At 51.7% G+C, this 24,282-nt stretch overlaps 2 protein-coding genes and 1 long non-coding RNA gene across 4 annotated transcripts; 1 reads left to right on the top strand and 2 right to left on the bottom strand.

Annotated features, from left to right (window-relative positions):
• Positions 1-1,822: 1,822 nt before the first annotated feature.
• Positions 1,823-7,958, bottom strand: SIRT3 (sirtuin 3). Of its 2 annotated transcripts, XM_075095330.1 has the most exons (8): positions 7,869-7,958; positions 7,692-7,791; positions 6,610-6,807; positions 5,768-6,000; positions 5,506-5,606; positions 5,132-5,293; positions 4,494-4,703; positions 1,823-2,730 (listed from the first exon to the last, which is right to left on the bottom strand). In XM_075095330.1, exons 1-8 carry the CDS (start codon positions 7,909-7,911, stop codon positions 2,710-2,712), a joined length of 1,068 nt encoding a protein of 355 aa, XP_074951431.1. In that variant the 5' UTR covers positions 7,912-7,958; the 3' UTR covers positions 1,823-2,709. The 2 variants fall into 2 exon arrangements, 1 of the variants encoding a protein (XP_074951431.1); XR_012660867.1 differs by lacking the exon at positions 1,823-2,730 and having other exon boundaries at positions 4,581-4,703; positions 5,011-5,293.
• A 531-nt stretch (positions 7,959-8,489) lies between these two features.
• On the top strand, positions 8,490-18,164 carry PSMD13 (proteasome 26S subunit, non-ATPase 13). Its single transcript, XM_075095328.1, has 13 exons — positions 8,490-9,000; positions 9,390-9,468; positions 10,377-10,411; positions 10,488-10,543; positions 10,918-10,961; positions 11,235-11,321; positions 12,161-12,332; positions 12,826-12,905; positions 12,990-13,115; positions 13,823-13,885; positions 14,821-14,901; positions 16,562-16,678; positions 17,368-18,164. Exons 1-13 carry the CDS (start codon positions 8,906-8,908, stop codon positions 17,461-17,463), a joined length of 1,131 nt encoding a protein of 376 aa, XP_074951429.1. The 5' UTR covers positions 8,490-8,905; the 3' UTR covers positions 17,464-18,164.
• Positions 18,165-20,070: 1,906 nt separating this feature from the next.
• LOC142058154 (uncharacterized) lies at positions 20,071-22,880 on the bottom strand. The gene is made up of 2 exons (XR_012660868.1): positions 21,491-22,880; positions 20,071-20,294 (listed from the first exon to the last, which is right to left on the bottom strand). It is a non-coding gene; the product is annotated as an uncharacterized LOC142058154 (long non-coding RNA).
• Positions 22,881-24,282: the final 1,402 nt, after the last annotated feature.

The raw sequence follows: 24,282 nt of genomic DNA, 5'->3' as shown, positions 1-24,282 counted from the left end.
AGCTTGAGGATTGCAGAACAATCTTAGCTCAACCTCACAACATGCAGTTGTTTACAGGACTGTTCATCTCCTTTACAAGTGCTCTGTAACGGTTGAAAATTGTGCACACCAGCTCTGTTTTCTGCCTGTGCAATAGGGATCTGTTGCTCAGCCTTTGCAGGATGCGAGCCAGCCTCGATGATGTTTGGCTGCGTGGGTCGGCTGAGGTTTCCGACTCCCCGTGAGGCAGCGAGTGCCGTGGGGCTGGGGCTCTGGGGCGAAGGCAGGACAGGCCGCCCAGGCTCCGCAGTGGGGCACCGTATCAGACATCCAGGAAACCTGGGCCTGGGAGGGTTTGCGAGTGTTCCTGCCTGTGCATTTTTAGGAGTCTGTGCTTGTTTTCTGAAGACTCTTTCTGTGAGGTGAAAAGCGGAAGGTATGCTTCCTTTAGTTTAGTTCTTCGGTGATTAAGAATTTTTTTAGGAGTTGTGATTAAAGTTCCAGGCTCTCCCAGGGGTACACAATATTTATGTAAAGCTGACCCACTAACATTCACAGACAGGCTTCTGTCATGAGAATAGCTTCAGTGTATCGCAGCTGGAGTTTTTAGGCCAGCTGCATCTCTCTCCTTTTATATAGTAACTAGCAAAAAAATCCACCCCAAACCTTCTGTACAAAAATGCAGACCTCTGATCTCTTCCCAGCTGTAAAAGCTCTCCGAAGCTTTCCACACACGGGAAAGTGCAGGGTGTATTTTTTAATGCAATGCTTCTGACATTGTTGTACTCTAATTGTCTATCGTGCTTAAGCCCCTGACGTGCAACTGCCAGGCCCTGCTTTGAAAAGCCCCGGTGCAGGGGCTGAACTTCTGGAGTAAGGGTTTATAAACGGGAGGGTTTAAAAAGAACACGTTGCCACCATTTCCAGTGTGAAGCAACGTGCCGCAAGGCTGCTGGCGCCCTGCAAAGCGAGAGAACAGCCCTTCTGCTTTCCCCGAGGCTGCGCACTCAAACGCATCTGCTGGGCCGGTCCCGGCTGTGAGGAGGAACACACGGATTTGTTTGGATCGTGTATTTGGACAAACAAGTCTGCTCGTCTGAACGGGAACTTCTTCAAACCTTTCTTCAAGGAAGCAGCTGTCACCAAGCGCCGAACTCTCTGTTCCTGTAGCGTTAGCAGTGGATGTGCCAGGCTTCTGTGGGGTCCCTAGAGCTAGTCTGATTTATAGCAGATGAGTATGAGGTACAAACACTTCTAATTATATAAACAGATAAGACACAAGACATTGTTCTGAGGCTCTAGCTTTGCCCTGGGAAGAGCTTTTAGGCACAGAAGTCAGTAACAGTGTTCCAGTGTTGTGTTAGTAAGACACAGATGTGGGCTCAAATGCTTTTATTCCCTTTGTTTGGGTTTTCTGCATTAAGCGTAACAAATCGGTGGCATAAAATGCTTTGCATTTTGTGGTGCTTGTTTGGGGCTGGTACTGATTGGGATTGCCTCTAGAACAGTTGCTGTTACAAACAGATGGGTCAGCCAGGGCCACCTGGATGTCACTTCAATCCCCACAGTCAAATCTGGGTGCCGCACCTGTGATATGCAGAGTATGTCTGCTGGGACACACTTGGGGAGGAGCAGGACCTCACTGCAGTGCTCTGACTGGTACTGCCTCTCCCTGGGACAGCACTTACAGGGAGGAAAGGCACTTGTGAAAGGTTAAAAAGAAGAAAAGAAAAAAAAAAAAAAAAAAACAGGTGAAAAGGGGTGGTGGGGAATGACAACCCAAATGTATTCAAACACTAGGAAAGGTGTGAAGTTTACAGAAAAACCCTCAGGTGACATCAGCAAAAGAATTAGAACTCTTTTTATTATTAAATAATTAACACTACACTGATTCAAAGCTCTTGCAGCAGCTTGAGCTGGTGTTCCTGAACAGGAATGGGGGACAGGCCCCCATGACAGCATTTGTCCCCTGATTAGCAGATAATTCATCTGGAGAATAAACACTACAAGTCTGCAGCAGCTGAAAGGTTGTAACTGAGGAGGAGCTGTGAAAGGAGTTGGTAGATGCTCAGTCCAGGGGAGGGAGCTGGAAAATTCACTCCAGACCAACGTGATGCTGTCCTGCCTCAAGGCCTGATCTCCATGGCATTTTCAACGCCTGATCCTTGAAAACCAGGGTCTCTGAGACTGGATGGCTCAGGAAGAGGGAGACCCAAACAGCAAGCTGCACGTGCACAGCTCGTCTGACATGCTGGCACGAGCCCACGAGCTCCCGGCACGTACTGGTGAAGCTCTCATGGCTGGACGCGGTCAAGTGGTGTGCTGACGGGGTGACAGCCAGAGCTGCGCGAGAGGAAAGCCTCTCCTAGCAGGTGCCGAAATGAGGCGAGACGAGGAGGGAACAGCGCTCAGTAGCTACATCAACTGCTCTGAAGTCTCAGGTAGGGAAGCCTTCACGTGCAGAACCAGTTTGCAGCTTGGCGTTGGGGCTTCGCTCCCTTCAGCCTGCCTTCCTTCACGGGCGAAGGCCTCTCTGCTCTGCTCCCACGCCGGCTGGATTGAGCCACGAGCATCCCCACCTCCCCAGCATGCCAGGCCTGCGTGGATTTGCTGCTGCAGAGCCGGACAGCCTCTTCCACAGCTCCCTGGCAAGGTCTTTCTCTGCCTGTGCTGGGCATGACAACATCTTTTCAAGGTGAACATCACTCCAGCAGCAGGGAGCCAGCTGTCCTATTTGTCTTTTGCATCCAGCTAAAAACAGAAAAAACACACAGTGTTTGCTAGGGTGTTTCAAACCTGCTGGCCCCTGTTAGCTCAGCCAGCAATGCTTCCTGGCACCAAAATCCCAGAGCAGGGAAGAACTTGGTTTTCATGCTTTACCATGCTTGCATTGGCTTTATCCATCAGTGATTTAGGGCAGCACAAGCGCTGAACGAGGGGCTGGTTGATCTCATATAAATGCAAAACGGCTTGTAGTGAAAAATCAAAAACCTGACCGAAGGACTAAAAATTCCTATTCACTCATACCCCATAATCTGATGGAAGTAACAACAACAACCTGAATGTTAAAACTGGAATCCTGAAGCCAGGTTTTCTCTTGGGTCAGAAGTAGTCGTGTACGGACAGTGTATCTGTTAAAAGCGCAACGGGCTGCTTACTACGGCGAGTTGGCAGGGACCTATTGTAGACAACAGAGCTGTGCTCACTTGCACAAGCAGAGGAGTTGGCCCAGCCCACACGTTACTACTTCTGCTTAAATTAAAACAAACAAATTTAAAAAGTGTTTGATGCCAAAGGTGGAAAAAACCTTCCCAGCAGGTCTAAAGTAATGTAATAATTAACATTAGCACTAAACTCAAAGTAATTAAGAACCTGCTCTCCTATAATTTCTCACTTTTGAAGATCTCAAAAGATTACAGATGTAGGAAAAATGGCACAGGGAAATCCACTATCAGCAGGGGAAGAGTCGAGCCTTTAGTTAGCAATTCAACGCTGCCAGGTGGAGCAAGTACCCTCATGCCTGCCTGTTGCTTGCTGCTCATCACGTGTCCGGCCACCGCAGCACCTTGTTCGGTCTTGGACATGGCACAAGTGGAGCCTCCCTTTCGCTACTACTATTACTTATTTCTCACCATGACTGGAAAAAACACTAGAAACGAAACCAAAGCAATCATGTGAATGTACAGAAAGGAAAGCTCCACTAAGGTGACGCGTGGCTCGGCTCCTCGGTTCAGTTCAGCAGTTATTCGTGTTGACGAGCCATCAACAGCATCACGGGCTCCGGCTCCCAGCCAGGGAAAAGGCTGCATAAGCCACCGCATAAGAGCAGCTTCAGCACCCAAGAGCGTGCCCCGCTGCGTGTCTGCACGCTCAGTGGAGTTTTCCAGCCTCTCGCACGCATCTGAGGGAAGCGTTGCCTCAACAAGAGAAGGCCCGTGTTTTGCGCTGAAGTGCAAAGGTGAGTCCCCTGCTGACTTACGACTGAACTGGATTAATCTGGTAACGATGACGGGGGGCATTTTCTGGTTGGTCACTTCCAGCTCTAGGAAACTACCTTCATCTATAGGGCTCTTTCAGTGTGTTTGGGAATAAATTAAAAAAAAAAAAAGGTGAAAACAACAGAAAGGTTCTCAGTAATTGAGTGGGACACGGCTTGAAGAAGCGCTAAAGCACTCCCATTCAACCCAAAGTCTCCCATTTTCCATATTTTCCCTCTTTCGCCTGAGGTTGGCAGATCTGCACCCTCCCCTTCTGTACCACTGAAACATTCAGCAACGCAGCGCTCTGCAGCACCTTCGCTGTCAAATAGCACCGACCGTTGGTTTTGGTTTGGTTTTTAACCTTTTTTTGCTTTTTCTGTGGTCCTTTTCTCTGAATGCAGACCGCAAGTGTGGCAACGCCTGTGGTGCAAGTCTAACCCCAGCAAGCTCAAGCCTGCTCCCCCCCTAGAATCACCCCAGCACAAGGAACGAAGAGGCCAAGGGAGGGAGACAGGGCTCTGCGCCCCTTCCCACCTTTTCCTTTTCCTTCTGAATTAGTGTTTGCATCTCTTCATTCCAGTCCAGTAGCTCCACCAGCTTCTCAACCCCACTGATCACGTCCCCCAGCTGGGCTATGTCATTGTAGCGTTGCTGCCAGGCGAAGGGTCCTACGAGATCTCGGTTGATCAGAACTCGGGGAACAGAGCTGCGAACAGCTCCTGCCAGGCTGGCAAAGGGCTCCACCTAAAGGAAGGCAACCCGAAGGAGCAGAGAGACACGGTCACCCTGCTGAGGGGCACCGCGGGCATGAATTCACTGCGCACTAAGCCTGTAACTGTTGTGTTGAACAGTTCTCCCACCGTGGGCTAAGCCACCCCAGCTTTAAACAGGGCGTGGATGTCACCGGTTATCTGGTGGCCTTTCCTCAGGTAGCCACAAAACTCATCTCTGGCTCTCCAGGTGCCCGCCTTCACCAGGAGCGCGCAAGGTTTTCAGAAGGTCTCTCAGAGTGCATGCACCCTGTTTCTTACCCTGCCACCTCAAATTTTACCTCGATAACCCAGTTGCTCGCCTTCTCCTCTAAACCCTGTCTCTTCTCCAGAGTCCCCCTCAGGCCCTGTTTTCCGTGTGCCTTTTTCTCCTTGCGAGCAGGGTTTGCCTTAGTCCCAGACCTCCAGGGACGTTCCGATGACGAAAAGCAGGTCTGCCATGGGAAAGTCCGTCACGTGTAGGAGGAAGCGCTGCGGGAGCTCCTCGCCAAAGAACACAATGTCAGGCTTGATGATTCCAGTGCAGACGGGACAGTGAGGGACCTTGTCTGCCATGACATCCCCCTGAAGCAAGAGCACCCAACACCACTTGTTACAGGGCAGCGCACACCTGCGCAGCAAGGTCAGAACCACAATGCATCCTTGCAGCAACATCCAGCCCCAAGTCTGGTCCCCTCCAATAAAACCTCTTGGCCCCGAGGGCAAAATAACAGGCCTGCAACAGATTCTCCTCCTTGCATTAACTTATGTGTCGATGCCCAGCTGCGACCACTCACCCTGAAGTCCTCTCCTGGGAACTTCCTTCGACAGACCGTACAAGTGGCAGTGGCAAAGGTGCCGTGGGCTTCCACCAGTCTATCGGGAGGGATCCCAGCAACTGGAACACAGCGTGTGGGAGAGGACCAGCTCAGCGTGAGGTGACTGAACCAGAAACTCCACATTCACTGGGCATTTCCCCAATCCTGCCTCCTAGTCTGCTTCCTACCTTCATCTCTTCCCAGTGCTCTGCTGCTGAGAGATGGGGAACAGAAAACTCACCTCTCTCCAGGCCATCAATATTCTGGGTGTAGAGGCGCAGGAGGAGCCCTTTGTCGTGCAGGAGTCTCAGGAAATAGTGAGCATAGTTGGGTCTGTAGTTGCCAGGGTAGAGCTCCTTGGCCAAAGTGAAAAAGGGCTTAGGATTGACAAAGAAATACATCAGTTCAAAGATGGCTTCTGGGTAAGGGATGTTGTACTGCTCAAGGTTACTGTAGAGGCCACTCCCTGGGGACCTGCAGAGAGAGAAGAGTGGGGCTCGTAGTCAGAGCGCAGGAAGAGATACCACCCACCACAGGGACAGACCAAAACATGACAGAGAAGGCAGCCAGGTCCTTGGGCTCTTTCTGGCTCCTTTGTGCTGTCCATTGTGTGTCAGGAGAGCAGCTGAAATTACCTCTGCACAGACAGAGAACCTGCCTCGCATCCCTGCTCTACTGCCTCCCTGCCTCCCAGGTGCAGAGGTATGCCCGCCATCGGAGGAAGGGCAGGGCCACACTCGCCTGTAGCTGGAGTGTCTCGAGCCTGCGCCATGGCCATGTTGGCTCTTCTCTGGTGGCCAAGATGGTGCAGGGAGTGGAGCTGCAGAACCGAGCTACAGGCATGACTTAACCATCCTGAAGACCCAGGCCAAGGAACAGCCCCAAGTCCGACTGGTGATGCCAGCCTGCCTTTGACTGGAGAAGGAGGATCAGCAGGCACGGAAACTCCTGTGCCTAGTCTAGACTCACACTGATAAATAAAATGGAGGGGCAAGAGGAGCAGCAGGCACCAGCATTATCTAAGCTGAAGATCTTGGGCCTCCCAGCACTAAAAAAGGACAAAAGAAACGACGGAGGCATTACCTAAAATCCGGGATGCCGCTGGGGGTGCTAATCCCAGCGCCAGCCATCACCACCACTCGGTGACACTCCTTCTTCCGAACGAGCTCTGCCACATCCCGCAGGGTGAGCTTCTGCTTCCCACCGTCATCTCCCCATCTGCCCACTCCTAAAACAGCTCTGGCAGCAGCAGACAAAGAGAAGGGCCTGGTCCCTTGGATCCTGCTCGGAATGGACAGAAAGCACAGCAGGTGGTGTACTGACAGCGACTTCAGCTGAAAACTGCTCACGGGGAGGAAACCACCTCTTCAACTGGCCAGACTGCGTGCTAGTACTTAACAAGAAGAAAGCTTAACCATTAGTCTAACCCATACCCCAGGAGTAGATGATACCTTCCATTGCGCTTTCTTATGCGGATCTGAAAAGACCACGTCACTGGTACCACTATGAGAGGGGGGTTTTTGGACAGGGGGTGGACACAGGGCTGTCGGAACAGCAGTGCTGGGACTCACAAGTCTCGCAGTCGATTTGCTCTTGGGATAAGGAAGACTTTTCTATGTCCTGAGTTTCAAGAAGTTTCTAACAGGGTGATGCGGTCACCTGGGACAGTGCTGCCCAGGTTAGCACAGGTGTCCTCCTTGCTCTGTGTCCCCCAGGGGCTCTGCCCTGATGGAGCCCTGCGTGCACAAGCGAACGCCTGAAGGAGCCACAGGCCGGCACCGGGTGCAGGTGGGGCAGAGACCGGCGTGCTCATCTGCCCGGCCCGCCGGTGCGGGGCGACACGAGCAGCCCGGGGAGGGCGCGGGGACGCGAAGGGCCGAGAGCTGCTGCATCTCGGACCGAGCGGCGCCGCCTTCGCAAGGGCAGGACTCTGCCGCGCCAGACCAGCCTCCCGGGGAGCCTAAGCCACAGCCTGGCAGCCAGTACCCTCTTGCACGGAAACCGCTAGTATTTCTCTGGCAAACCCCGTGCCCCTGCGCTCCCGGGCCAGCCTGGCTCACACAGGAGGGGGGATGTCCCCGGCCCCGCGCCCTCCTACGAGCATCACCGCCTCCCCTTGGGCCTCCCGGCGCGGCGGCCGGGTGCGCGAAGCCGGACGGCCCTACCTCTGTCCTCCGGGGTCCGCGGGGCAGCGGGAGAGCCGGGCCGGGCCCCCCGGGGCACCGCCGCCATCCCTGGGGCCGCGCTCCCACAGGCTGCGCCAGGCTGCAAGGAAGCACAGGGCGGCTGCTGAGGGGGGCCCGGCGGCAGCGGCGCCTCCCCGCCGCCCCCCGGGGCCTCACCCGCCGCCAGCAGCCCCCCGCCGCGCCGCGCTCCCCGCTCCATGGCCGGGGCCGCGCCGCCGCTACCGCAATGTCCCGAGTAGGCGCGCCCTCCCTCGCTGCCCGCCGGCTCTGCCGCTACCGCAATGTCCCGAGTAGGCGCGCTCTCCCTCGCTGCCGCCGCTCCGGCAGCCACCCGCCGCCCCCGGTATCCCGAAGAAAATGGAATTTTCCGCTAAGCAATAACACTGAGCCATGTGAGCCGGGCAAAAGGGGATTTGGCGCCAGAGAAGGGAGCCGAGAGCAGAGGGAAGCATTTGTCTTACGGCTGTAGCCTTGAAGAGAGCTGAGAGACTGACGGAAGGGAACGTCCCGCCTCAGACGCCACTGAAAGCTGGGTGATAAAGTATATAGTCAGGGAGGACAACTAACCGGGATGTTGATAATAACTAAAACCAGGTGTCCTTCAGGTGAACTATCGCCATTATAATATTAAAATTAGCGCCCGTAGGCCAGAAAGCCCCCCGCTCAAATCAGCCCCCCACTCTCTGAGCATGCGTGGTGAATTTAAAGGCAGCTGCGCCTTTAAGGTGAAATGAGGAAGAAACTCCCCCATCGTGAGCTGGGGAGTGACTTTCGGCTGTCGCTGACACACCGAACTGTACAAGCGCCTCGCGGGGTCTCGGCGCGGGGCGCAGCTTTGGGGCGTTACCGCCCGGCACCCGCCTTTGTGCAAAAATGAATGGCATAAAACGCCTCGGCTCTGGGCGGAGCGCGGCGTCTCGCGCACCGGCCGAACCGACCCGCTTTGGGGACGCCCCCCGCTCGGTTTGAGTGGTTTCGGGGATTTTGGGGCAGGTGTGTGTGGCGGGGGGTGGGGGGCAAGGCCGCTGCCGAGGCGTTGCCATGGCTACCGCGGAGCGGGGGCGGTGACAGCCCGGCGGGGCCGCCGGTACCCAGCGTGCCCCGCGCCGCGCCGGAAGTGAGTGTGCATTTCCGGCGGGCGCGACGCGGGGGTGGCCGGCCCTGCTCTCCCTCCCTCCCGTCCCGCCGCCGCCATGAAGGACGTGCCGGGCTTCCTGCAGCAGAGCCAGAGCTCGGGGCCGGGGCAGGCCGCCGTCTGGCACCGCCTGGAGGAGCTCTACAACAAGAAGTGAGCGGCGGGGGGTGCCGCTGCGGTAACGCTGGGGCGGGAGGCGGGAGGGTGGAGGGGGCCGCTACCCGCGGCGGGGCCTTCCCTCACGGTGTCCCGGGGCCCCGCGGGGCAGCGCCCGGTGCTAACTGCGGCGTGGTCGCTGTTTAACCATCACGACTCTCTCTGCGGAGAGCCCGGGAGCGGCTTTCCCCGGTGCTTCCCGTGGGGCCGCCGCGCGTTAGCGCTCGGAGGGGGGCTCGGCAGCCCGCTCGCGTTTCTGCCTTGTGTCCGTCGTTCCTGGCGGCAGGCGCGTTCCGCAGGCCTCGAGCGTGAAGCATTGGATGTGGTTCGAGCAAAGGAGCTGGTGTAAGGCGTGAACTCACCGGGTGACCTTCCTGTTTCTTAAGGCTCTGGCACCAGCTGACTCTGCAAGTGTTGGACTTCGTTCAGGACCCTTGCTTTGCCCAAGGAGATGGACTCATCAAGGTGAAGTGCTCCGTTGTTCCCAGGCGTTTTATCTTTCTGTAGCGAAGGCAAGCGATGGTATTTTTGTATTAGTGGAAAGTAAGCAGCCTCTGACTTGTCCCCGGAGAATTATTAAACTAGGTGAACCCAGCTTTCTGGGGTTTATGCACTGGGTGTGAGTGTGCAGGATTTGGTTGGTGTATGAAATTTCTGCTAAAATTAAATGTGTCAGTTTTAGAGGCTTCAAAACAGTTTTTTAGTTTCATTCACTTAAGATTTTGGGAGGGAGGGGAGGGCAGGGGGAGCCTTTTTCTTTCCCTTTTGTAATGAGGGGTTTATGACTGCAAGCGTGGGATGGATTGTCGGTGTTCACAAATGCATTGATGTATTCAGTAGGTTATTTCACCCACTGTCTGGGAGCTTCTTCTGTGTGTGAAGATAATAGCATACTCACTCCAGAGTCCCATGTTCTCTGTATGCCACAAGTAATCACGTATTTTCACTTTCCTTTGTTTTTTTAAGTTAAAATTCAGTTTCCCAGGAGATAGCTATTTCCATGATAAAGAGCCATGGGTTTCTAGAGATAGTCTCTTTTCCGAATGTGTGCAGAGGGAAATTTCAAAGCTTTGGGCCTCTGCTTATTGTACGCTGACACCTGGAGGCATGCACCGGGCCAGCCCGTAGCAGGGAGGCGTTGTGCTGTAGTACCCGCTAGCTTGCGAGTTTCTCGAGTCACTCCTTGCAGTTGGAAGGAGACTGCAGAGACAGAATGAGCTAAAAGGAGCAGGTTTTGGCTCCTGGATTCTGTAAGGTGTTGTTGGATGTCCGCTACTCTGTTGGAAAAATAAATTGGAATGCAGGGAAGAGCGAGTGTCATAGCTGAACCGAAACATCCTTTTCCCTGACTGTTGATATCTTTGTGCCCACAGCTGTACGAGAACTTCATCAGTGAGTTTGAACACAGGTGAGTGTGTTTGCCTGGAAGTTTTTAGGTAGCCCTCTTGGCTGAGGCTGTTCTGACAATGAGGTTTTTGTTCTAGGGTGAACCCCCTGTCCCTGGTAGAGATCATTCTTCATGTAGTCAGACAGATGACAGGTAAGTGCTCTTACCTGTTATTTACAGCACTCGTAGTAACTGATGCCTGGGAAATTTGTCAAGTTAATAGTAATGGGTAAAACTTCAGTGTTAAGCTGTTGTCTTTCTGGTGTACTGAAGAGGGAAAGGACTGACTCAAAGAGCTTAAATAATTACCACTAGACAGAGCAGCAAGTCTCTGCTTCGCTAGAAGAATGGCTGGTGAGCAGAAAGCCTGGCCTACAATAGTAGCACTTTTGAAGGTTGAGTGATATGCTGTAGAAAAAATATTCCAGTCTTCATGAATCCAGTAAAAGGATTTATTTCTAGGTTCGGATTTAGTTCCACGAGAATTCCTGATCTTGCTGCCTTTTTTTTTTTCCTCCTTCCTTCAGATCCCAATGTGGCCCTTACTTTTCTGGAAAAGACTCGAGAAAAGGTATTTTTGAAGTTGCTTTTTCTGGTAGTCCACCTACAGGAATTGTTTTGCGTACGAGCATATACGGGATGCCTGAAGAAGCAGATATGTGTATGTTGAAACCTGTTGAAACCTACGCTGGAGGAAACATACCCCTTTTCTCAGCGAGCAACTCTGTGTTTTAATGCGGGAACACATTAACAAATGAAACGCAACCCACATGGTCCAGGTTTCGAGAGCCGACCTGGCTGCAAGGGTGGCGCTCTCTGAACATGTATGTTTTTGTCACTGCAGGTAAAAAGCAGTGATGAAGCTGTCATCTTGTGTAAAACGGCCATCGGGGCGCTCAAGCTGAACATTGGAGACCTGCAGGTCACCAAGGTGAGGTGATGGCTCGAGCAGTTCACGCGTTCAGATGTTCTGGAGCACTGTGACACACTTCAGCAATTACTGCAGCGTGGACATCCCTGTGTCGGTGCTTCAGTTTTGAATGAGATGATGACAAATTTTCAGCTCCTGGGATTTCCAGGAAGATCTGTGGTTCTGCTTTACGTCTTGTAGGCCATAAAATGCGTAGGTAGTACTCATGGCCGAATCTCTGAAGTCTCATAAGATTCCGATGCATGCAGCCCTGGGGGTGCTGTTGCTTGTTGGTGGCCTGCAGCTGATGGCTGCAGCTGTTGGTGTGCACAGCTCAGGAGAGGGGAAAATAGATCTTATAATATTCCGGATCGCAGCTTAGAGGGCCTCATGAATCCAGCGGTACAAATGCCACTTGTTGGCGAGCTGCTGGCCATGGCTGAATTAGTGTATCGTTTCCTGTGCAAAGCATGTTGTTAGTTTCATCTTGGCTTTTTTTAGAACCATCTCCTAAAGCCAAGATGAGTGTTTTTCATGCAGTGCAGCTTTCTGTCTCTTAGAGCAAGTACAAAGTTTGATGGGTTTGGTGGGTATAAGTATATATAAAGTGTGTGTATGTAAGTATAGCTGCAGGGTGGTTGCTGTGGGTTTGGGTTTTTTTTAACCTAACTACTATGTGAAGGAAGAATGCTGTTCCTTTATTTTAATACCGTGGCCTCATCTGCCTTACTGGTGAGTGGTTGTTTCTTCTGGACCACACAAGAATTCTGTGGCCCTTGCAGTGGTGAACAGCAGGCTGGGAGCACGGGGGTGTGAGGTGTACCTTCATCGGTAACAGACAGGTTTTTGCCCTCCTCTAGGAGACCATTGAAGAGGTTGAGGAGATGCTGAACAACCTCCCCGGGGTGACTTCAGTTCACAGCCGCTTCTATGATCTCTCCAGCAAGTACTACCAGACGATTGGGAACCATGCCTCTTACTATAAGGACGCGCTGCGGTTTCTAGGATGCATTGATGTCAAAGATCTGCCGGGTAACTCCCCCTTTGCCAAGCACAGAAAGTCCCGTTTTTCGTTCTCTGTTTCATCACTTCAGTCTAAATAAACGCCCTGGCAGAGAACAGGTTTTCTCAGTGCTCTGACTCTGCTGTAGCTGGGACAGGGTCTGGCTGGAAGGAGGAAGAGCCCACAAGAATGGCTGAGTAGGATTCTGCTCCTAAGCTGCGTTGAGGTGGTGGGAGGGGTGAGGTGCACCCACTGGAAGGGGTAGTTTGTTCTAGTTCCCCAAAATCTTCAATACAGATTAAAAAAAGCAGCCCTTTTGTGCTACTGCTGCGGTTAGTGCAGGCTTCTGAATTTCCGGCTTGGGAGGGGATGAGAAGGAAGGCTGAGTATGATTCAATACAGGAGCAGAGAGAGTGTGGGGTTGATGGGGCTTAGACTGCTGCTTCATCCAAACTGTTCTTGTGTTGGGTTTCTTTTTATTTGGGTTTGATTGATTGTTCTGGTTTGGGTTTTTTTCCCCAGTATCAGAGCAGCAAGAGAGAGCCTTTACCCTGGGACTGGCTGGGCTCCTGGGAGAAGGTGTTTATAACTTTGGGGAGCTGGTAAGTTGATGCTGCGTTGGCTCACTTGGTGAGTACCAGGAATTGATTTTAGCCTATTGATGCTGTTCTGCCTGGTTTCTGCAGCTCATGCACCCTGTTCTGGAGTCCCTGAGAAACACTGATCGGCAGTGGCTGATTGACACACTTTACGCCTTCAACAGTGGTAATGTGGAGACGTTTCAGGCTTTGAAGTCAGCATGGGGCCAGCAGGTGAGCGAATCAGGTGCTGTATTGCTTAAGGCCTAGGCTCGATATTTATGGAGGACACTTAGATTCTGTGGGCCTTTACCTTGAGAATTCCTTACCCTGGTGCCTTGGTATAATTTTAATCACAAAAGCAGTAATTTTTCCTTCATCTTGATACGTATCATAAGTTTTCTTTTGGCTTCCCTCTGTGTCTGGCTGATTAAAAGAAGTAAAGAGAAATCTTGTCATCCAAGGCGAAGGCAAATAAACACGTCATGCAGTTCTGCACAAGAAGATAATCTCTGATTTAATTTCTATAATACCATTCACTCCCAGTATTAAACTGCTTCTCATGTGAAACAGTGGTTTTCCCTTGTGTTCTAGGAAGTTTGAGGAAAGCAGTGGTGCTGGATATTAGCTACGCTGGCTATACCAGACACGACTGACGTAGCAGTAGTTTACAGGTCGACTTCTGTGTCTGTTTGCGCAGGGCTGTGGCTTTTGATAAAACGTTGCCTGCCTTGGGAAGCGCTGCATTTAGTTGTGCCATTCTTATGATTTGTTTTCTGGGACCATTAGCAGGTAGTGGGTGGGTTGTAACAGCCTCCTTCCTCCTAAATGTGGGGAGTGGGTCCCCACGTGGCTTACTCCTGTGCATGGCATGCTGTTCTCCCTCAGGGAGGGGGTGGAAATAATAATGCACTTATTTGTTCCATTTTATCCTCTTGCAGCCAGATCTGGCTGCAAATGAAGCGCTTCTGCTGCAGAAGATTCAACTGTTGTGTCTTATGGAGGTAGGCTGAGAACTGTGGTGTGGGAAATGGAAAGGGACTGCTCCAACTGCCTTTTGGTGGGGGTAGCACTGTTAAATGCTCTGTTCTTTGCTGGGTGTGTTCATTCGCTCCTCTTACAGAAACTCGTGGGTGTAAAGAGTTGACTGCAAATTTTGCCCCTAGGTGGTGCCAAAACGCAAGAACTGCTAGGAAGAGAAGCCTGGTGGCGTGCTACTTGTTTGCAGTTTCAAGGGTGGGCTCTTTCAGGCTGGATATGGAGGCGGGGGAGAAAAGAGCAAGCTCTGTATCTTGAGGATGGTATCTGAAATGTTCACTCTTAAAGTGTGTTCTAATATAACAAAGATTTCTAAAACAGTCTTGGTTTCCTAAGGACTGAGACTCCTTTCCCTGACAGGCAACCCTAAATGTTTGAACAGTTTCTCCTGTCACTTGAAGGTTTTGGCTCTGTTGTTACCATTAATTCTGGTGTATAAACCTCTGTGGCCCTGGATCTTTTTCAAAACCTTAAATACTGACTTACCTGGAGCGTAATGCGTGTGTATACGCACCCACACACCCATGTGTGGGTATGTTAGTGTGTATAGATATTCCACTTGTTTACTGTGAACAAGTTTTACCACCTATAGGTACTGTGTAAGCTCGGAGATTTGATACACATGGAGACGTTTCAGCACAGATCTGCCTTATTTGGAGATTATGTTGTTGCCTAGGAAATCTGCTGCTTGGAGCAGCAGGGTGTGCGGGAGCAGGGAGCGGCGCGACTCCTTTCTGCTGATGTAAATGCATTTTTCGTTCAAGTATTTTGATTAGACATGAGAAATGAGGCTGCTCCTGCAGATTGAGAGCTCAGCAGGGCAGCACCAGGGAAGCTGTGCACATTATTGGAGAAAACTAAAACTGTGTGGGATTTTTTTCATTTGTTTCCATAAATTCAGATGACTTTCACCCGACCGGCCAATCACAGACAGCTCACTTTTGAAGAGATCGCTCAGAGTGCCAAAGTCACTGTGAATGAGGTGAGTTCAGGTTTAGACAAACTTATTAATGCCCCAGTTCTGAAGCTCTGGAAGGATCTGGACAGACCTCCTCCCAGAGGCGAACTCTTAAGTAGAAATGTCCTCCCCTGTTGTGCATTTGGACAACTTTGCTAAGAATGAACTGACTGCTCGGTGCTCCTGTGTCATGGTAAATAAAGTTTTTAAGATTCTTAGTTGTAGTCTTAAGTTGGAAGAGAGCTCCGTAGGTAGTCTGTTCCCACGTGCTCTGGAAAGCAGGCCTTTGGATTAGGTTATGTGGGCCCCTGCCAAGCTGTCCTGACTATTCCCAGTGAGGGGAAATGTCACCAATGTTTAATTTTTCTCACGGTGAAGAATTTTCTTCTGTTGTCCAGATGGAATCCCTGCTGAAGCAAATCCTGCCTGTGGTCTTTTGCCTTTTCGCCATGAGTCCTTATGAAAATAGTACCTCTTATCTTCCGTGTTACTGCCTTTTAGGTACGGGAAGACTGATGAGTGTCACCAAGCCACCTCTTGTCTAGGCTGAACAAGTCAAGATTCTTCATAATGTCAAGTTCTCAGTCTCCTAATCTTGGTGTCCCATTGCTAGACTCTCTCCACTTTTGCAGTGCCCCCCTTAAGCTGAAAGGGGGTGATGCGGAGCCGGGCATGGTGTTGCAGTGTGCTCCAGCAAGTGCTGAGTGGTGCGATCACGTCCTGTGGTCTGCTGGCTGTGTTCTTGCTGATGCAGGAGAGGGCACTGTTCCCCCTTCTTGCTACAGGGGCACACCCCTGCCTCTTGCACGGTTTGCTGTCCACCCCGGACTGCTCCTTTCCCTCCCAGTCCCTCTGCCGAGTATACTCGGAGTACGCCGCCGCCAGTCGGACCTCCCTCTGCTGTTGCTTGGGATCGTTCGGTCTCAGGTGCAGGACTCCGGGCTTACCTTCACTGTACTTCATGGGATTCATGTTAGCTCAATCTACCAAGGTCTGTCTTCATGGTAGCTCTTATTTCCAGTACGTCCACCTCTCCCTACCAGTTTGGTGTCATCTGTGAAATTGTCATCCAGCTAGCTTAAAGCTAATTAAGTGGTATCAGACCCACTATCAAGCCCTGAGGAGCGCTACTCGTGACCAGCTGCCTTCTCATCTTCAAGCCTCTGACCGCTACCGTTTCAGCTCAGTAGTTTAGCATATTTTTGACTCATCTTGTGGTGTTCTCTGTACATCCTGTAGCTTACCAGCGTGTCAGCAAGGATGTGGTAGAAGGTCTCATTGAGCACTTGCTAAAAGAAAGGTACGGGGCACCGACAGCGCTCTCTTCAACCACTGAGGAAGCTATTTAATTTAAAAGGCAATCATATTCGTCAAGCACATCTTACCCGTGGCAAATCTGTGCTTTTTCCAATTACCTTGTTCTTCCTGGGGTTTCAGAGAAAAGAAGATAAATCTGCTCTTAGGGGAAAGAAATATCTCCTGTATATTTAGATGCTGAGTCTCAAGGCAGTATTGTAACCTGAAGGAGGATGGGTGTGAGAGGCTGTGGCCGCTCCTGATTTTTGTCGTGTGTCGTAAACTGTCTTCCAAAAGTGCCATTTAAAGGTTTTATTAATCGGGGTGTGGGGGGAACTGGGTGACTCCTAGTTGTTTCTTTGGATAATTTTTTTTGTTTTGTTTCCAGGTGGAACTGCTGGTGATGAAGGCGCTCTCGGTAGGCTTGGTGAAGGGCAGCATTGATGAAGTCGATAAAAGGGTGCACATGACATGGGTGCAACCACGTGTGTTGGATTTGCAACAGGTGATGACAAGCTTGTATATTAAGGCTCTACTAACTTGGGTTTTTTGTGCGAGGTGACCTGGGAATTAGAATAAGAACTGTGAAGGGTCATTGAGAATTAGTCTCCTTAGTGTTTCTTGAAGGTGCCCAGGGAACTAGGAAGTACATCAGCTTTTCCTCATTCCTTTTTGCCTTGTCACCTGTAGCTCTTACCTTGGGTATACGGTGTGTTTTCTATGTGTTTTGCAGTAAACAGAAACCTGTCAGGAGAGAGAATAGGGTATTAGTGATGCTTCTCTTTTGAAAGCCACACAAACGCTATGAGTGTTTTCCTAAAGGGTGCAGGCATCTCTGGCTGCTTCAAGCGTAAACACATGAAGCAAAACATTGGAGTTTCTGGGTTGTAGGCAGCATGCTTGTCTTGAAGAGAAGAGTTGCAGGGCTGTAAGGTGCTGAGCTTTTCAAGTTCATCCTCTTTTTACCATTTTAAAAGACTGCATAGGGTACATGTACCTTTAAAATAAAAACAAACAAACAATCCCAAAACAAACCAGTTTGTGGAACACTAGTTGCAAACAATTCCTTTTGTGCATTTCAATTTAGCTTAAAACGTTTTGATGGTAAAAGATGTTAAGTGGCATCTCTTCTAGATGAATGGTTTTGGAGAAGCCAGTTGGGATCTCAAGTGGTGTCGTGGGCTTGCCTTGCAGATCAAAGGAATGAAAGACCGCCTGGAGTTCTGGTGCACGGATGTGAGGAGCATGGAGATGTTGGTGGAGCACCAAGCTCATGACATCCTGACATAGAGGACCTTGCACTACCCCGGGAGAGTAACTTCTACCGCCGCTGATGCCAGCGGCACTCAGACCACTGACTGTACTGAATTATATTGAAGGGGGGTGGGTGGGCAGAGGGGAGAGCAGCTTTTTGACGCTTGTTCGGAGGAGTAAGTGGCCTTTTGCTGTGTAACCCTTTGGTGCTTGGAGTCAAGATTTCCCTCTGCGCTATCATTAGTGGCACTGACCGTGGGAGCTCCCATCCCGCTCTCCTGAAAGGAGATCAAAGGCACCGCAGTGGTTGATTTATCAGTCTGGTTGTCAAACTGTCGTGGGAGGATGTGATGCTGGTTGCATGTTACAGGAGCAGAGGGTGTTTGCTGGGGAGGGGGAGCACAGAGGGTCCCTTATGAAGACGTGCTAGAGAGGTGCCTGACCAGTGGGTGGTATTACTCGGTGGGATCGGCCTTAGGAGGGCATGACCTTTCCCGGCAACCTCTGCCCCTGCAGCAGCCCAAAGGCAGCATTACTGAAATCATCTTTCCCCACAACCCCTCCTCATCTGCAGTAGAGGGAGTGTTCACTCCATCAAAGGGTTTTTTCCAGGATTACCGTTTAGTGGATGTGTTTTTATATACTTTTGGGGGTGGTTGTCTTTTACGAACACTTTGTGCTAAAGTGAGGTGCAGCAGTATTGCTGGAATAAACTTCTCTGCCTTCCCTTTTCTGTAGTTCTGTTTGTCGTCTTCATAACTTGCAGTTGAGCTTCTGGTCTGTTTAAAAATATGCTTTAAGTTTAACGCTACAAAAACCCTCTGCCCAAGAAAAGACAGACTTGCACAGCCTGCTAATCAGCCATGGGACGGGTATGTAATTTACTGAGTGTGTAGTACCTTGGCATGCACTTTATTGTCAAGGTCCTTTCTTTTTTGGGCACCGTAGTCCTGAAGCCTTTTCTCAGGTTGAGTAAGCATTACTGACTGAAAAGGCCTAAGTAAGGCCCGAGTCAACAGGTTTTTGTTCTGCTTTTGCCTCTTAATTGCTACTTTAAAAGCTTTCTCTAACGTGATTGTTTTCCCCTACTGCCGCCATAGGGATGGAAGGTAATGGAGAATTTGAAACAAAAGCAGATCTGAACTGAAGGCGAGCTCCGAGTACCCACTTGGCTGCAGGAATAGCAAACTACACCTGGGTTTATAACAGTAACTTTAAATCGGAGCCACATTCACGTACCTGGCCACGTTCCTCGGGATGTAAGGGGATTTTTAAATGCTGCTGCCAACCTATCCATGGCCAGCCCTTGCTTCGCGATGCCGGTTTGATTACTGCTGTGACTGGAGAGCTCTAGTTACCAGTTTGATTCTCTGGTGTCGCTCTGACAAACTGGACTACGGGAATCCTTATACTTAGTGTGCTTTTTCTAGTTTGCTCTCTTGACTCTGGGGGTTTAATGCCAGCAGCCGAAAGAAAGCACGTGGCTGATGCTAGACTGCTCTGCAGGTGCAAAGGTGCTTCAGGCAAGGGAGACTTAAACTTCTTAAAACCAACAACAACAAAAGACTGTCAGCCCCTATACCTGGTCACCCTCTAATCAGTTCTGGCCTAAATTTGTCGCTCGTTTGGAGTTGCTCCGTTCTGAATGCCTGCCTCTTCCCTGCCCGCCCCGTCGGGCTTTTTGTGCTGCCCTTGTTTGTGCAGCTGCGGGAGCATGCACTGAGCCACGCTGCACGGCACAGGAAGAGAAAACAGTCTGACTTTTCCTAGTTCATGCTGCATCTTGTCTTCCAAAGCTCATCCTTGATGTCGCTTTTACTGACTTCAGAAGAGCACGCGGAGGGGAGCAGCGTTCTCATCGGGAAGTGTTTCCTTTTTTCCACAGCTCAGGACAGGAAAAGGGCTTCAAAAAGCACAATCTCTGTAGTAGCGTCGTGTCGCTACGGGTTGGGAGCAAGGGAAATGCCAACCGTGTGGCAAAGCTAACGCATCGTGGGGCTGCTCTCGCTTTAGATGAGTATCAAAAAACCCTGAAGTGTTACCGCTGAAGCAGCACTAAAGCCTCCCGAGAGTATTTGGGCAACCCACTCGCGCTGTGGAGCGCTCAGGGCGTGTACGTTTCTGAGCGGCTCACTGAAGTGCGTGTGGAGAAAGTGAGTTGCGGCAGATGGTTCAGAGGCTTTTCCCAGATACCTGGAAGTATTATTTGCTGCCCAGACCTTCCTGTGTGGGAGCAAGTGCTGGCTGTCTGCTTCCCTAACACAAATAACTTGGGCAATTTGGTGCGTTTGTGGGGTGAGAGGTTCTTTGTGCAGGAGGAAGAGGAGTCAGATGTGTGGCACCCAGGCTGCAGGCCGTTTTAAACATCACCTACAGCCTTTGAGTATTTTCTTGCTAGGAATTTAACTCGCTTTTGCTTCCTTGCTAGTGCTGCGAGTTGTTCCTTGGTATCTGCCCTGTGCTTTGCTGCAACTGTACAAGGTAAAAGCTGCAGTGGGAAATGCACCTCCCTGCTGGAGCCTGCTGCAGACTCACAGTGGAATTACCCCCTTTAGGACGGTGGTGCTGTCCAGGGGCAGGATTACAGATCCACTCCCCCGTGAACAAGCACGTGGTCGAAGCAAAACCAGCGAGCCGTTATGCTGAATGCTAAGGTGAATTTTAATGAACAAACTCGGAGGGTTCCTCCCCAGCGAAGATCTGTTCTGTGGCCTTATCTTCGCTCATACTTCTGCTCTCAATGGGGTGCAGGTTGCTCTTGCCACTTCTTATTCTGTCCTGCTCTTGTAGTGCTCCACGTGTGCCAGGATCCAGGCTGTTGGCATCAGGAAGCACGCACACATCACGGAAAAAGCAATGACTTGCTCCTGCCGGCAGGAGAGGAAACAGAAGCGTTAGTGGGCTGGCTGCGCTGTACGCGGCGTTCCTGGGACGTCGCACGCTGGTGCTGTCTCTAACGCGATGGATCAAGCGCGCTCCTCTGTGCCCCGGCTCTTCCAGCCCCACGGCTGTCAGAGGGACGTTCCTGGGGCTGGGGGACGGAGGCTTGGGCACGCGCAGCGGCTTCTGCCGGCAGCGGAGCAAGCTGGCTGCTCCCTAGGTTCGATTCCATCCCTCTGTGCTTCTCTGTCATGATACTGGGAAAGCAGAGCAACTTGTGACCGTCAGTCAGCAGCGAGGCTTGGGCTCACCGTGTTTCCAGAAGCGGCTGTGGCTGACTTTCAAACGACTTTGAGGTGTGAATGACAGCGAGCAGCAGCCTCTTATATTTCTGGTGCATGAGGGCAGCATTTAACCCCTTGCACTGTCACCTCTATTTCTTTTTCATTTGGCTAGAAAAAGAGTCTCCAGGCTCGTGGAGCACTTTTTTGCAGACCTTGGAAAGGCAGCAGGAGTTACAACTCTACAAGCAAGGGGTGGAGGTGAAACCCGGTGAAGCTTTCTGGTGAAAACCCCCTTTTTCCAAGCGTGTTTCACCTGGCCCAGGAGGGTGCCCGCAGCTGGAGCGGCTCCTGTTTTGATGGGGATCCTCCCCAGAGGGGGGGATGCTGGAAGGACTTATAGGCTCTGGCTCTGCGATGAGAGCAGACCCCATCCTTGCCCACAGGGTCATCTGCCCTGGGGTGAGTGTCCCATGAAAGGGGGGGGGACGGGGCCCGGGTCTGTCCCTGAGCTGGTAGGGTGCCTTGAGGAACTATCGGTGCTGCTGACACCCCTCCCTGAGGTCCTCAGGCTGCCCCATGGCTTAGCCTCCCTGGGGGGCACCCTGGGCTGCAGGGACCCCATAGCAGGTACCCTGAACCCCAAATGTTAAAGAAGAGGCTGAAAGGATAAAATAAAATGGAAGCAAGAGCTGGGAGCAGGGTGGGTGGGGGTGCAGGCTGGAGCTTGCCCTGCACTGGGGGCACCTTTCTTCCTTTTTCTCACCCCTCCCCTTTTGCTTTCACTCCCCACAAAAATAATTTGGCTCTAATGCAGAGGGGGTTTTGTGCCCCTCCGACCAGGGTGTCCCCTGGGAGCAGGTCCTCCCCCCCATCTTTTCAGCCCCCCACAAGCTACTCACAGCAGCAGAGACTGGATGTTCAGGTGGCTTGGAGGTGACCTGTGCCCGGGGGACCCGTGGGGTCCGCAGCATGGAGGCCAGCAGCCGGGAGCCCTGCTGAAAGCCCCACATGGCGGTGGCAGGGCGAGCGCGCTGCTCGTCTCACTGTGACCCGGCTGCAGCTGCCCAGCCTGTCACCGCTGCCAGCACCCGCCGCCCCTCGGCACCAGGCTCGCCGCTCTCCCAAGGGCACGGCAGCGGGAAAGTCTTAAACGGCAAGGTTTTCCCAAATTGCTTGCTGCTGCTTTTCTGTTTTTCCTTCCCTTAAGCATGGATTCGGTTGTTTGTGGCGTTGGTTTTTTGTTTGTGGCGTTGGTTTTTTGTTTGTGGCGTTGGTTTTTTGTTTGTGGCGTTGGTTTTTTGTTTGTGGCGTTGGTTTTTTGTTTGTGGCGTTGGTTTTTTGTTTGTGGCGTTGGTTTTTTGTTTGTGGCGTTGGTTTTTTGTTTGTGGCGTTGGTTTTTTGTTGTGTGGCGTTTCCCTCAGCAGCATCCAACTCCCCACACCTCTGAGGTTAAAAACTGTCTCCCCAGCCAGCAAGGTGGGACCTCTCCATGATGCTCTGAGGGAGCAAACCTCTTCTTGGGCTTGTTAAAATTTATAACACTCAAAACACAATGTACTTTTTTTTAAACAACTTTTTTTAGGCCGCTGCAGACATGTTCCCTGATCTTCTCTGATTGCAGCGAGCAGGACCCCGCTCATCCCTTCCGTGACGATGCCTTCTCTTTGCGGTCCAGTGTTTGCATAGGCACAAAACTGCCGAAGGGGTTCCTCCTTACGCGGCGGTGTTTGCCCTGCGAGCCTGTCAGCCACAGACCATCTACGGTGCTGACAGACTGCTGCCAGTGTTTGATCAAGTCGGGCTGGGGTTTGCAAAAGCAACTTCCTATTTCCCACAGCCTGAGACCAGAAGTGGCTGAAAGCTCGAGCCTGCATCGTGTTCCTCTCACATGCGGATGCTTGCGTCAAGCGCACCTTTGTTGACAGAAGGTGGCTGCTGAAATTTAAAAGGTGTAGCAGAATCCTCTTACCTTGCAGCTGGCTTTCCAAAGGGTTTCCCTTTGATCCCCCGCTCATCAGAGCCTTTTTCCGACCAGCTGAGAGTCGGCAATCTCTGTGCGGCAGGCGCAAAGCTGGGGGGGCGGCAGAGCCTTGGGCAGTAAAGATTTTTCTTTTGTTTTTGTTTTTGTTTTGTTTGCAAAGCGTCTGCCTCTGTGAGTTTCATAAAACATCTTCCTCTGTGAGGGAAAGGGATAGTGACTTTTAGGAAACCCCCCTAGATGACATCTCACGCTTACCTACTTACTTCCCCCTTAGCCTTAGTTGATCTTCTAGAGCAAACCCATGTTCTGCTGTGCCTCTTTATGCAGCTTTTAGCGACAGAAATGCTGACCTGCGCGTCGCTGGGAGCAGCTGCTCTTTCTCCTCCTTGTCAGGAAGCAGCATCCAGGTAGCAGCCACCTCCCTGCCTTGCCCCCGCTGCCTGCAGGCTGTGAGCAGTTCTAGCTCGGTTTCTGTTAGTCTAGACCAGACAGAGGGACCTGTCTGCTCAGGGAACTACTCAGACACGACTGCAGCCCCCGTGGGCGCTGGCTGCCCCAGCCTGCCGTTTGGTAGCACCGAAGCAGGCATCTCGGATCCCCCCTCGCCACCAGCCCTCACGTGTTCAGCGTTTTAGGGTGCGAAGGAGGGGGGGCATTCCTGTGTCTTGGTCCCTTCCTGAAACCCCCCAGAAACCTCCTTTTGCTCCTGTAGATGAAGCTTCTCAGCTGCGGCAAAAGCTTGTGTGGAGGAGCATTGCTGGGACTAACGGGTGGCAGCAAGAGCGGCCACGTCGATCGGGGCAGCTGTGAAAGGCTTGGTTGTGTTTTCTGTGACTAGTAGGAGAATAATCTCGTTGTTGAGGAGTAAAGCCTTGCAAATTTTGTTCTGAACAAGAGCTAAAGAAACAGGCCAATTAAAATCCTTGGGAAGCTGGAGAAATGGCTGGTGGTAAAGGACAAATATGTTTAATGTATTTCCCCCAAAATTCTTAGAGAAACCCGACTGTGCCCTGACTTATCTGGGAGAAAATCATACTGTGAGGATGAATAAGGAAAAAAGCCTTCAGAAACCCTCCGTTCTGCTCACAGCAAGACCGGCTACTTTGAAAAAAGCCATGGCAGAGTTCGAGGAGGTTTTGGCTTGCTGTGAGAAAGGGCTTTTCTGGAAGAGAGTGTTTCAATATTCCTTTAGTAAAGCGCAGGAAGCAGAGTGCGTGCCTGTTGGCTCAGCTGGGGGAGAGAAATGTTCTTCGCCGGGGCGCTGGCGGCTGCTGGAGGGGACTCCCGCACCCCAGAGCCTTGGTGGGGTCTCTGCCCGGAGGCGAGCGGGGGGAGCCTGCCTGCTCTCCAGCGGGTTGCATCTACTTGCCTCTGCCATAGATCCAGCCCTTGCCTGAGACTAGCTGGCGCTCACAAAGATTAAAGAAGAGACTAAATTAGACATCCTGTGGGAAGGTATGAGTTTAGATCCTTGAACACGAAAGGGGTAGAGCTGGGAGCCAATATCAATGATTGGGCCCTGCCCTTTGCTGCTCGCCAGGATTTCTGCAAGGCGTCGCTCGGGTGTCCGCAGCAGTAGGACTGATCCAGCAAGGATCAGTCTGCCTCTTCGGCTGCTTCCCCGGTGAATCCGGGAAGCTGGCGCGGAGCCGACCAGGAGCAGCTGACGCAGCAGAGCTCTTTGTCCCTTTCCACCTCTTGGTTTGGTCA

This window comes from Phalacrocorax aristotelis, chromosome 5, assembly GCF_949628215.1.
Source record: "Phalacrocorax aristotelis chromosome 5, bGulAri2.1, whole genome shotgun sequence".
Classification (NCBI taxonomy): Eukaryota; Metazoa; Chordata; class Aves; order Suliformes; family Phalacrocoracidae; genus Phalacrocorax; species Phalacrocorax aristotelis.
This window is presented reverse-complemented; position numbering and strand designations above follow the sequence as displayed.

Excerpts from the sequence above, each read along its gene's own strand:
- SIRT3 (XM_075095330.1), bottom strand. The coding sequence starts at position 7,911 with ATGGAGCGGGGAGCGCGGCGCGGCGGGGGGCTGCTGGCGGCGG. Across the intron at positions 5,607-5,767 it reads TATTGATGGCCTGGAGAGAG|TTGCTGGGATCCCTCCCGAT; the intron begins GTGAGTTTTCTG and ends GCTGTGTTCCAG. Across the intron at positions 2,731-4,493 it reads TTCAGAAGGAAAAGGAAAAG|CTGGATGCAAAAGACAAATA; the intron begins GTGGGAAGGGGC and ends TTCTGTTTTTAG.
- PSMD13 (XM_075095328.1), top strand. The coding sequence starts at position 8,906 with ATGAAGGACGTGCCGGGCTTCCTGCAGCAGAGCCAGAGCTCGGGGCCG. Across the intron at positions 9,469-10,376 it reads AAGGAGATGGACTCATCAAG|CTGTACGAGAACTTCATCAG; the intron begins GTGAAGTGCTCC and ends TTGTGCCCACAG. Across the intron at positions 13,116-13,822 it reads AGTCAGCATGGGGCCAGCAG|CCAGATCTGGCTGCAAATGA; the intron begins GTGAGCGAATCA and ends ATCCTCTTGCAG.